Source organism: Onychomys torridus, chromosome 13 (genome assembly GCF_903995425.1).
Source record: "Onychomys torridus chromosome 13, mOncTor1.1, whole genome shotgun sequence".
NCBI lineage: Eukaryota > Metazoa > Chordata > Mammalia > Rodentia > Cricetidae > Onychomys > Onychomys torridus.
The window spans coordinates 10,411,250-10,424,408 of record NC_050455.1 but is presented as its reverse complement, the minus strand read 5'-3'; the positions used below and the strand labels follow the sequence as shown (position 1 = coordinate 10,424,408).

Here is a 13,159-nt window from a genome sequence, read left to right as displayed (position 1 = left end):
CGTTTTATCGAGTTGCTTTACTTTTTCTGAGTTTTGGTACCGTCTATTTGTGCCCCAGGCTCTCTAGTAGTACATGTACAGACTGCTCGAATTATCTTGCAGCTTTTCTTTGCAGCTTTTATTCACGAAATCCTAACAATATTTGACATGGAAGATGTGCTTCCTCAGGTCTTTCTACAGTGGCTGACAGCTGAAATCTTTTCTTGTAAGGTCACATGGTTGCAAAGGGTAAACTCTTACATATTATAAATATTGAAAGCTTAAAATAAAATTTCTATCATTTTAAGGGCGGGAAACTGGAATCTAAATGTCACTGTCACCCTATGCTCACATCATCCATTAGAAAAATAATAGATGACTAAATGCTTTAAGAGTTGGGATTTGTTTACTTCCTGTCTTTCCCTGAACTCCAGTATCTTGATTCTATGGATGAACTAATTGATTGGATTAGCTTTACAATTATAAAGGGCAGCATAATTCCCAGACAGTATCCAAATGTGGAGATTCTAATGTGAGAGAAGTAAATGTAGAAAGTAAAAGTTGATCAGAAATGTGTGGCTAAAGATGGATGGCGTTTTCCAAAACTCATTTGCATAAGCCTACTAATAGAATTAAACAAAGTTTATATCATGCTTCATTTGACTTCATCCTTTAATTGTATGTGCAGGTCTAGGGAATTTGTTCACATTAGTGTGTACACAGCATCACTGGAACTTTCTCTTGGCAGGATCATTAGATTCTCTTCTCATCATTGAAGACAGACATCAGGGCCTTATGCCTGCTAGGCAAGTGTTCAGCTCAGAACTGTATCTCCAGATCTGTTGTACTTTTTAGTATGAGACAGCAGCTCACTAAGTTGCTTAGATGGTCCTCTACTTATGCTCCTCAAGCCTCAGTTTCCTGAGTAGCCAGGAGTACAGGCCTGTGTCACCACGCCTAGATAATTCTTTACATGTATTCTGATTTATATGTCCTAAATCTAAAAAGCAATCTCTACTTGGAAACATTTTACAGTGATTTATTAGCTGATGAGAGTCTTATAGGCTGGCTGCCTAGTTTTGTTGACCTGTTCAAAACCACTTTACTTCCAAAGGGTTCTTCAAGAGCTGTTGGGTCAATGCCACCACAACATCTGGGATCATCTCCCAGTCTGTTTTCTCAGACAATTTTAAAATGCACTGTAATGCAGCTAAGTTCTGTTTGTCAAGTGTGAATGGTTACTGTGAATTGTGTGGCTAGTGTAAATTGTTTTTAAAGGGAAATTTGGGGGAGAACTTTCTTGATAGCTCAAGTTCAAAGGCATGCTCAGATATATTGACTTGAGGAAAGGATGTGTGCGCATATATGTTCTCCTAATATATGGGTCTACCTACATATGTATGAAAGCTGAGGATCTAGAAAACAATTTCTTTAAAAATAATTTTGCGCTGGGCGGTGGTGGCACATGCCTTTAATCCCAGCACTCGGGAGGTATAGGCAGGAGGATCTCTGTGAGTTTGAGGCCAGCCTGGGCTACCTAGTGAGTTCCAGGAAAAGGCGCAAAGCTACACAGAGAAACCCTGTCTTGAAAAAACAAAACAAAAATTTTGCACTTAGACCATCTAATGCAATTGTACACTTCACCAGAATACCTTCTTGAACTGATGACTGTTATTATGAATGTTTTTTTGTTTTTTTTGTTTTTGTTTTTTTTTTTTTTAGGTTTTTCGAGACAGGGTTTCTCTGTGTAGCTTTGCCCCTTTCCTGGATCTCGCTTGGTAGACCAGGCTGGCCTCGAACTCACAAAGATCCGCCTGCCTCTGCCTCCCGAGTGCTGGGATTAAAGGCGTGTGCCACCACCAACCCAGCTGAATGTTGTATTTTTTAAAACGTCCTGTGGCGGTCACAGAGGGTGGAAGCCATGGTGAGAGACACACCCTGTAGACCACATTCATGCAGAGAGTTTTATTGGGGGGAAAGAAGAGAAGGGAGCTGAGGAGAGAAGAGGCCCTCATCTAAATAGCCAAGATGTGGGAAGCACAGATGCAGCAGATGCTAGGTACATCTGGGAAAAGGAAGGGAGAGTGGAAGAGATAGTTTTGGAGAGTGTGGTTCTGGTGTTCCTTGATAAGCAAAAGTGCTGGATAATCATTCCCAAAGAGCTGAAATTTCCCCCCATTAGTTAGATACAGAATTTAGTTCAAAGAGATTTCAAAGTGTCTCTTGTCCTCTTCACAGATCTCAGCTCAACTGATAAATGTCCCACATCCAACGTAGCCCCAAGAATCTTTGCCCATAACCCTCACATCCCTCTTCTCTCACTGACCTTTGCATTATAAAGCCAGGGCATCTACAATGCCAGATCTCTAGGTAGATGTGTTATCTAACAACACTCTCGAAGTGCCTGATGAAGGCCTCTGTGGTAGCTTCTGGCTCTCTGTCCAGTTAGCTTTATTGATGATAGCCACAGTGGCCAATCCCTCCCTCTGGATCTCATCATTGAGATTCAGGCCTCTCTGAAAGATCTCAGCATGTGTCCTGTCACCGCACTGTCCAGGCAAGCACTTGTGAATGGGTACTTTGGAAGAAGCCCTAAAAGAAGCAGCTTATCAAGTTCTACCAAGTAGCAGAGCAGCATGGACTTCAAGGTGTGAAGAAGAGCTCTGGGCTCCCTGAGAGCTGGAGAAACCCCTTGCCTGGGAAAGTCACTGTTCAGACTCTATGTGGGCCAGGCATTCTCTTCTGATGTGGCTTGGCTGGGAGGTTTGCCTCAACGCCTCCCACGTACAAGCAAACTGGCTGAACCAGTTGTCAGGGCCACAGTAGAACACTAGAAAAGGGAACTAGAGGCACAAGCTGTTGGGGAGCAAAAGAACCCAGAGAAATGTGGATTTTCTAACTGAGTTGTTTCTGTGGGCCCCAACCATGAGACCATTTTTCATCCACTCTTTTGTGGGTGTCATTTTATGCTAAATTGAATCTATGGAAGGAGACATTTCAGGAAAGGTGATGGTGTCTCCCATATATCTGTGCTAACTCGTGAGAACGTAGTGAAAAATAAGGCTGAGAGGGGCAATAAAGACAGATACTGGAAGGTATTAAACATCACAAAAGACGCTTGTCCAGGGTTGGAAATGTACCCAAGGTGAAATTGAAAGAATTTTAGTCTTGAAGTAATGGATTTAACTTTAGGCTGTCTGAATGATAAGTTCTAGCTTATTTTTTTTCAGAGACTTTTTTTAAAAAAAAAATTCCCAATGTAGGGAAACATGCATTTACTTTTCAGACTATCTTAAAATAACTTTGTTAACTGTAAAAATGTTTTTTTGCTGTAAAGTGACAGAATGGCAACACCATGGCAGACCTCACCTCAGTTTAAGGTATTCAAGCTCACTTGTGAAACCCACTATCTGTATAACAGCTGCCTGTCAGTGAGTGGGCGGGAGATGTGCTAACGTTGTGTGTTAGGATGCATATTAGAAACTGAATCTAGTCATTCACTGAACAAGTTTTGTTGACAAAAGTAAATGGCAGGGCAATGTCGTTTGTATGCAAGGCAAGTTCTAATGTTAAACTCCTAAGGAATAGTAAAATATACAATATTTCATTCCTATCTAGTTTTAGCAAATGCAAGAAAATCTTGGCCTGACGTTTTCTTTTCATTCTTGTTCCCAGACTATCTGGTGATTTTTGCATCAACATTATTCCATGGGCTCATTGCAATATTAAAATATGTTATTCCCTTAGAGTCTCCATTTTATTTTTTATTGAAAGTATTAGCTACTGAACAAGGCTTGTCTTTTTGAAGTCAGTTTTGGAGTCATTTGTACATCCAGAACCAACTTATTAATGAGCAGTTCTTCCTCAAATAATGCTCATAAAAATTATTGAGTAAAGCAGTTACCATCTTCCTAGGTATATGGCAGAGATGCCAAGTTCAAGCCTAATTATACTACTTTTGTTTGTAATTGAAGGTATATCAAGTACTGGTCTTTTCGTTTGTAAGCCATGTAATTTTCTATGTAGAAAGGAAGGGCAAACATTTCTCATGCAAGTAATGTTCCAGGGCTTTATGCTGGTCACTCCCGTCTCACAGCCTATCATCAGAACTGCTCTGTGTCAGCGGGGAATTCCAGCTGCAATAGCATCTGGGAACAGGAAGGACACATGACCACAGCCCAGTCAACGGTTTGGTTGCACCATAAAGAACTTTTCCCTGGTTTACCTAGGCTTTAGGAAGGAACCATAAAAGTAGGCATTTAGGATGCAGGATGTTCTTAAAGGAAGAAGGGTATCTTTTAAAAATAAAAAAGTATCTTAGTCTAAAAAGCCACGAAATATTTTTGGAGCTGCTCACTCTCTCTCTCTCTCTCTCTCTCTCTCTCTCTCTCTCTCTCTCTCTCTCTCTCTCTCTCTCTCTCTCTCTCTCTCTCTGTGCATCTCTTTCTCTGTATTGTGTGTTTGTGTGTGTATGAGTGTGTGTGTGTGTGTGTGTGTGTGTGTGTGTGTGTATGAGTGTGTGTGTACATAGTATATTTATGTGGGTATGGGTGCATGTGCACAGAGGTTAGAGGTCAACTCTGGGTTTTCTTCTTCACATGTGCCATTCCCCTTCTTTTCCGAGTCTTTCAGGTGGCCTGGAACTCATTCATTCACATAGGCTGGCCAGTGTGCTCAAGGGATTAGGGGAGGATTTTTGTCCTGTAACTCTCTCTCTAGGTAGATACTATTGAGGAAGCTGTGCAAGTTAGAGATTATAGTGTGGTAGTAATACTAAGTATCTTTTAGGATATAAAAATTATTCTGATGTAGAATTCCTGCCACAAAATGCTATCATCTGAAGGTGGAAATATAAAAGTGTTCAGTTGGCTTATACAAGATATGTACTATACACAAGTCTGTAACTTACAACCAGCATCACCATCACCACTACCAAAATAAGAGATCAGATTTCATCCCAACAGTCTGTGGTGTGATGAGGATGTTAACAGCCTCTGCAATAGTCAGTACTGAAGCCAATCATTTAATGCTTTCTAGGGTTGGCTATCTAGTACAAAGGAAAATTCTAGTACAAAAACACAATGTGTTTTTCCCACCTGCCATTGTACTTCTCAAAGTTTATATGCCAATTTTGAAAAGATAAGTTGGGTTCTATGTACCAAAATAACGTTGTTTACTGTGAGGACTAAATTAATGAGGCTAGGTTAGTCTAAGCATGCTTTTAAATTTTAATGCCTGTTTTCAGCTTAGGGTAAGATAACATCACCTGCCTATTTTACTTTCCAAGAACCAGGGTATTTGATTAGAATGTTTACATCTCATTTGTAGAATGATTGGTCACCATATGTGGATAAAAACCTCATATCTGATGAATGGCTACTTTTTATTATCTTATTAACTCTATAAAATATAGGCCTCATTTGGTTAATAACTGCCCAGCCTCTGGTGTTGCCTGCCTAATAAAATGTATACAATGTATAGCATTGTCCACCTCTTTCGATTCTCCAGGAAATTTGAGAAAACTGAATTCCATAGCAAGACATGAACTTATACTGGATAAGTCACCAGTAGCAGTAATTAGAGGATTTCAGAGTTTCCATTGTGGAAGCAACCTAGTGACATCATGTCTAAGTGCTCAGTCTCTATGAGGCACAATGAGGCCCTGGAAGAACAGATTGCTTTTCCAAAGCTGCACAGCCTCTTTGAAGGGAACCGTGACTCAAACCTCAGACAGCTGAGTATCTGACAGTGTCAATTGTTTCTCGACTCCCCATCCGGTTTATGGCAGAAGACCATGATGAATATCCTTAGGAGAAAAATAGCACAGTACCCTTGTGATGAAGTGAAACATCCCACTGAAACCTCTTGAGTACTTTTAATTGGCTATCTATCAAAACCTTGTCATATGTACTTCTTGTGGTTGAGAAGCAGCTGACACAAAGTGCCAGTAACCCTGAGGGGTTGCCACGCCCTCATAAGTGTAAGCTACAATGATGCACTAGACAGTCTTTGATTTAATTGATGAGAAAAGGGACAGAGTTCAAGAGCAAGAAACTAAAGACAAGTAGGAAAATACCTATTTTCATATAATATCATGTAGATTCTCTCCAGTCATTTGCACTTGTCTGTCTTGATACATGCTAGACATCTCTACTCCCCAGTTGTAGACATTAGCAGACACAAGCATGTTGCAAATGCTTAAGAGCTTACATCATCCATGTTTGCCATGAAAGCCAAACACAGAAACTTCAGTCTTAGTGACAATTGAAGAATTCAGCATCAATGACCACTAAGATTACCAAGGAGAAATAAATTAGCACTACCCAAGTGAGATCCTGAGAACTTGAATTATGATACTCATTCCAGATCAAAGAAATGAATGAACTCTTCAATTAAACAATTTTATCATTAAACATGCCTATGCAGAAAGCAATAAGCTGGATTGAATGCTTATTCATTGCTACTAAAATCTTGACAGTTGTCATTTCCCATGATAAAAAAAAAAGGTATACTACAAAGAAAGCATGAAAATAGCCCATAAAATTCTAGCAAGAGGGACATACTGACACTTGACTCTAGCTTTGAAGTACCCAATAGCTTCTGGAATCTTCCTTCAGTCCCCTTTTCATTATTACTATTACTATTACTATTATTATTATTATTATTATTATTATTATTGTTATTATTATTATTATTATTATTATTATTATTATTATTTTACTGGCCTTTGCAACAGGGCATTGCACTGATATCTGGCATTTTATAGACTATTTTTTTTAAAGAAATGTTTCAATAATCTATCTCCTAAATGGAGGATGGAGTATTCTACTACTGTTCTCATGTTCCAGTCAAGCTTGGGTTGTGTGCCCTTGGGCAGAGTTGGTACCTGTGCCACATTTTCAGTCCACTGTAATGTAGACTCCAGAATAACTTACTGTGCCAAGTGGTCAGGGATGCGTTCCCACCACTCCCAGCCCTGCCTGGATGCCCTGACTGATGAAAACAATGTTCCAATGAGCCTGGATAATTCCACTGCCTGAGAACAGCATGGCTGCCACTTGGCAAGCTTCTGCTAGGGCAAGCTTCTGCCAGAGCACACATTAGGACATTCTGAGAGACTGATAGACAGCCAGGTATTTGATTCTCATTGAAAAAAATATGCTCCCCCCTTCTCTTTATCTTATTTTTAAGATATACTTTGACTGACCAGCTCTGTCACTTGATCATCAGTTGATTTAAATCTGATCCTATCTTAATTGTCTTAATCGATTCTTTAAGCAAAATTTTCTAATTGACAATAGTTTGATAGCTTGTCCACTCCAACCTTGGCTTTTCTACAGACGACATGGAATTAGAAGTAGCTGTCGCTCTTCTTTCCAGGGTCGGATGCTGGCTATATTTGCATGGTGGGAAGTCTTCCACACCTGAGCCACCACAGAATGGGATTGGATTGAAGTAGTTCTATATTCAAAGCACAGTGTCTACTTTAAATAAATAGATCATCTAGATGTTTCCTTCCTAGCCTGTAGGGATGTTTTTATAATCGGACTTAAATATTTCATAAGTAGTTGCAACATAATTTTGACATAGTTGACCATCCTCTACTTTGCAGGAAACTCACAGGTAAATATTTGGGTTTGATAAACTTTAGCTCCCTTCAAATTTTAAGCCCTTGAATTTTCATAGCAATCTGTCTAATTTAAGTATAAATAAAAGAGAATATAAAATTGTTATGTCCAATTATGAACTTTAGAAATTCCCTAGTGTTAAATCTGATTTGATGTCATGCTGAGTTAATCTAATTCAGTCCAGTCCCCCATGCCACTGAAAGGTCTTGGGGGACCTACAGAGACTGAGTTTCTTGTTCTATCTTTGCAGAAAGCAGATTAAAAATAAGGAAGTCCATGTAGAAAGCTGGAGGTGGACAGAAAAGGCAGGAGCTGGACCTTTCTTCCAGGGCCTCAATTTTCACTTACCATGAGCAGAATCAGAAGACAAATATTTCTGAAGAGAAACCAATCCATTTCTTTGGGTCTCTCTTGCCCTTGAGCCCCAGCGAGAGTCAGTTTTAGTCCTGATCTTGCAGCTCCCAAATTAGGTTCTGCAGCAGGATGTGCGTGGAGATGCCCTGTCAGGAGGGCATGGGTGATAACTATGGTGCTCTCTGGGCAGAGGGATGAAGATATTCTCTAATGACTCTGTTTCTCCACCCCAAACTCCTGGGCTGGTCTGGAAGGCTGGCATTGTTTGGGTTCTGGGTAAGAACTTAGACACACCTTGATTCTTATTGCAATGAAACCCTTTGTTGGACACCAAAGAAAAATCTTACAGAGTGAGGGCAAGATTTACAGGGAAGATACCCAATGAATAATAAATTACTCACAACATGAAAAATAATTAAAATGCTAGGGCCTATCATCATGGCGAATAAAATTAGAAGGCTCCTTCTGACTGCCAACATTGTAAAAGCAAAATTACATAGACCAACAACACACACACACACACACACACACACACACACACACACACACACCCTGCATGGCCACTACACAATCAGCTTCAACTGATAGAACCTTTAGCAGAGCGAAGGTATCAGGCAGAGATACTGAAGGGGAGATAGAATCATGAAATTCTTTTCATTCTGGTGCTTTCTGCTTTACTCTTAAGAAGTTCTGTGGTTGAAAGACAATCTCAATTTTAAAGATTTCCTGGAATAGGCAGTTGAGTTGAAGAGACTCTGGCTTAACTGGTACCAGTGTGTTCCTTTCCAGAGATGGACCTCCATGATACAATGCTTATGAAACTTAGTTTTCTTACTGCTCATGGAATTTGTGTGAGAAATTGGTGTCAATTTCAAGTCAACTAAGTAAAAGTAAATAATACAAATGAGGAACATGTTTTAAATCACTACACATATTTATTAAGAAGCTGAACTTAGGAATTAGATGACTTAGGAGAAAACCAACACCAAAGTAGTATCTAGATCATATGGGTGTCATTTTTTTTCTTTAATTCCTCTCTTCCTGTTTGTGAGGATATGTCTTGAATGGAGTGAGAGTCTCAAATGAATAAAAAGGAAATGCAGTTTGGCAGCTACTCCAATAGACATGAGAAGAAAATGCAGTTAAATGGTCTCTAATTGCTAATTCACACTGGCTGGAGAGTTTCAAAGGGAAATTGCATCTTAGGTCCTGGCACTGTAGCTCACAGACTACATTACAGGAGTGTTTCTAAAAGACCTTGGTCTCTTGAGAAACTTAGCTTAACATTTTAAAATTAGAGGCATAGGACAGAGTGCAGGCAATAAGAAGGCTGGTGTGGTGCACCCAAAAGAAGAGAAATGAATTATATATTGGAAATTTTTGTGAGAAAGACAGAAGGGAGTTTTAGTTTTGTTCACATAGTGGGGAAAATTAATTGTTACAAAGAGTCAGTATTTAAAGATCCCTATCAAAGTGAAGCTTCAATTTTTTAGAGGATCTGCCTACTTCGAAGTGATGTAAAGTGAACAAATAAAGCTCACATCAGTCTTAAAATGCGTCTTCAGCTAGCTCCAGGGTTATTTAATGGTATGTGCTATGGAGAACAAAGCCTTAAAAATGGATTTCTAATCAGAGTACAAACTGTACTGTCTCAACAAATAGTTGAAAGAGCAAAAAATTTGGCTTGAAATCAGCACTAAATTATAATTTATTTCAGTGTGTTTCAATAGCAGAGCATGCATTTGGATTGGCATGGTGTTTAGAGTAATTTTTAGAATAGCAGTGCAACCAATATTTGCCAGTGATTTATTAACCCATGGTTTCATATTTTAATAGGTCCTTAAAGCAAACCACGGAGGAATAAGATGTACTCAAGTAACCATTTAAAGAGATTCTTTTATAATTTATTTTTTGTAGAAATGGGCTTTCATTGTTCTATCCAGACTAGAGTAGTGCCCACACTCTGCTAACAATATGTTTGGCCTGTTACTGATGGCAATGAACTGTGGACACTTGGGCACAGGGAAAGTGCCTCTTGATTCTCAGTGTGGAGGAAGTCCACATGATGCCATGGACTGGAGACCATTTGCAAGCAACAGTGGAAACGATTCTTTCTAACATACTATGTCAACTTTTCCATCGGCTGTACCTTCACTGCAGCTCTTTGAAAATTGTTAGTTCACAAAGCATTTGGTTTAGTTTGAAATAAAAAAGACAGTGAGAATTTGTGTTAGCGCATGTGGGATAGCCCTTAGCTTACAATGGGATAGCATCTCTAGTCTTAAAGTCATATTGTCAACACACATACAAATGTTTTGTATCTCAGAAATTTTAGATGCAAAGCTGCCTGAAATTTGAATCATAGAAGCATAGGAGAATATAAAGTGTTTCAAGTCAACGGACATCTAGATAAAATTTGGCAGGCCCCTTTCTCTTAATCTCCAGCTAGTCTGCTGGGGTTCCTGAATAGAAAGTCTTTTTTGGTTTTCATCAGACAGGGAATATCAGAGGCTGTTGGAGCATATTTAGAAATTTCAGTATTCAAGTACTGTGCTCTGGGGATAGCAAGCAAAAATAAATATGGGAGACTTAAGATTGTAAGTTATTTTATTTATATTAATTAATTAACTAATTAATTAATTGTGTGTTCATGTACATACATGTGTGTGCCATGACACACATGTAGATGTCAGAGGACAACCTGAGGGCGTCAGGTCTGCCATTCTACCACGTGGGTCCCAGGATTCAAACTCAGGTCATCAGGGTTGGCGGCAAGCACCTTTACCTGACAAACCTTCTTGCCAGGCTGTGTACGACTTCATTGCCACGAGGACCTGCAGCAGTTTTGCTGAAGGCCTAGGCCACCACAATGTGAGAATTCTGCAGAACTCATGGCTACACACTATGGGTCAGCCGGAACATGAAAAGGAACCAAGGGAACAGAGAAGGGACTGCAGCGATGGTTTTCTATTTATGACTACTTCAAGAAGACCCTGAGGTGACGTAAGCTGCAGCGTCTCACTGACGTGCGTCATCTAAATTTCTGCTCTTTAGCCAGTTAATGGGGTGGTTCTGTTTTTCATCCATGTATTATTGAATTAGGGTGATTCTACTTTCCTGAAAAAGGAATGTAAGCAGTTTGAATATTTGTGTCACATTGCTTTTCACAGGGAAAATATAATTGTTTTGTTATTGTTGCCTATAGTCTGATGGACAGACGTAGTTTCCATGTTTTCTTCTTCTGAAAGATACATAGGGTTTTCTGTCTTCACAAATATAATTCATAGAATGAGTTTTAAAAAAATCAAGCAACAGAAGGAAGTGCCAGATAGTTTGGCTGTGTTTCTACATCTGTAACTCTTGAGTTTAGTGTCTCCTAAAACCTGAATCTAGAGATCTTTTACTGATGACTATGTACCAGTCCTTGTTATTGTTGTTGCTATGACAAAATATAAAGGGCTAGATACAGTAAAAAATAGAGATTCATTTCTTTATACACTTTTGGAAGCTGGAGAGTGTAAGATTGAACGAGCCTATTGGTGTCACTGCTGATGGGGATCTCCGGTGATGCACAACAGGGCCAATGGCATCATGGGGGAGGGATTTATAATACAGAAGATACAAAGCAAATACGCGTCAGAGGTCAGCCTTGCTCATTTTATTACAACACACACACTCTTGGGAACTAGCCAGATCCCCCAAGAACTACAGTAACACTTTCTGGGATCAGATCCGCAATGACAATTCTTGAAAGATGAAGTGTGGCCGCAATGCTCAGTACAGATAAAGAACAGCTATTCTCTTTCTCCTGGGGACTTCCAGGCATGGTAGGGACAGAGCAAGAAATATTAGTACATGAGGTCCCGAGGAAATCTTAAAATCCAGTCCCTCTTCTCTTCCTCCTCTGTGACCATTGTTTTATTGATAGCTCAGACAATTAGACAACAAGATAGGCAACAATTCCACCTCCTGCTTCAAAGCCAATACAGATTTCTAAACAGCAGCTACTTTTCAGTATTAGTTGCACGTGTGAAGGTGATAATAGTTGATAGCCAAATGTTACAGCTTAGAAATGACTTTTCCATACTTCAGAGTTTACTAACTCTTGAGTTCGGTAGTTGTTCTTATGAGCAGAATGGTTTTAGTAAGTCCTTTACTGTATGTATATCTGACATCAAACTAGTGGTACTTTCTTAGAAAAAAATGCTCCTTGAATTTTTTTTTTACACTGTGAGTATCACAAGAGTTTATTTAGCAAAAAGTTTCATATGAAAATGTACATGACCCAATTCTACACCCCAATCAAACAGTCCTTAGGGGAAGGATGTGGACTCCTCTGCTGACCAGCCATTGCTTAGACTCTTTCCAAGGCTTCTAACATGATGATATTGTTTCCTCATATGACCACCATGCTGATGTTGTTCTGTTGCCCACTAGTTGCCATTTCCACACACTCATCAATCACAAGATTCATAAAGGGATCTTAGTAGTATACTGTGTACATGTCGGCCACCATTTAACTTCAATTATAACTTTTTGTCCATAAATTTCTTCAGCTCGGGAGTTGCCTTGCTCATGGCAACTTTTCAGCGGGCTTGGTACAATGGAAAAGAGTGGGTGGCCTCACAAACACACGCGCAGCACCGATGTCTGATGTCCGCTCCTTGAATTTTAAGGATTCTTTAGGTAGTTTATCATTGTTTGTGTGTTATCTTCCTGTTTCCAAAAGATCAGAACACCACTGTTTCACACATCCATGTGAAACACAACAATTGAAGTAATGATACAGAAATTCTCTAATGTGATATCCCCTATGACAAGTTCTCTTTGGGAAGAAAAAGGTCCAATACCATACACAGGCCGAGAGGCTATGGTGAGAATGTCAAGTGAATATTTTCCCTCACGTTATGACAGTATAGGATTCCCAGAAAGTGCTATTTAGCTACCTCCAGACAACTTTTCTTCTGAAAGTTAATGTTAGAGGAAAAGAAACTTAGAAATTCTTAGGGTCATGAACTAGTTTGTCAAATACAATGCAATAGTTTTAGAACTATGCAGACAAGGAGGTTTTCATTAGCCTGGGCCTGGGAGATGGACAAACATAAACAGCCTTGTCTTTGTGTTGACCCAGAGTGGTTGCTGTGACGATGTGTCTGATGAGTTGCCTACAGCACTAAAGATAAACATTCTGTGCTCTC

General features: G+C 39.5%; 1 protein-coding gene and 1 pseudogene across 1 annotated transcript in view; both read right to left on the bottom strand.

The window, feature by feature from the left end:
• Dsg4 (desmoglein 4) overlaps window positions 1-8,131 on the bottom strand; it is a 38,137-nt gene extending 30,006 nt beyond the window's left edge. The window contains exon 1 of the mRNA XM_036204914.1: window positions 7,956-8,131. Within this exon, the coding sequence (XP_036060807.1) occupies window positions 7,956-8,003 (48 nt within the window). The 5' untranslated portion in view covers window positions 8,004-8,131. The remainder of the gene's footprint in view (window positions 1-7,955) is intronic.
• A 4,184-nt stretch (window positions 8,132-12,315) lies between these two features.
• Window positions 12,316-12,538, bottom strand: LOC118594761 (annotated as a pseudogene).
• Window positions 12,539-13,159: the final 621 nt, after the last annotated feature.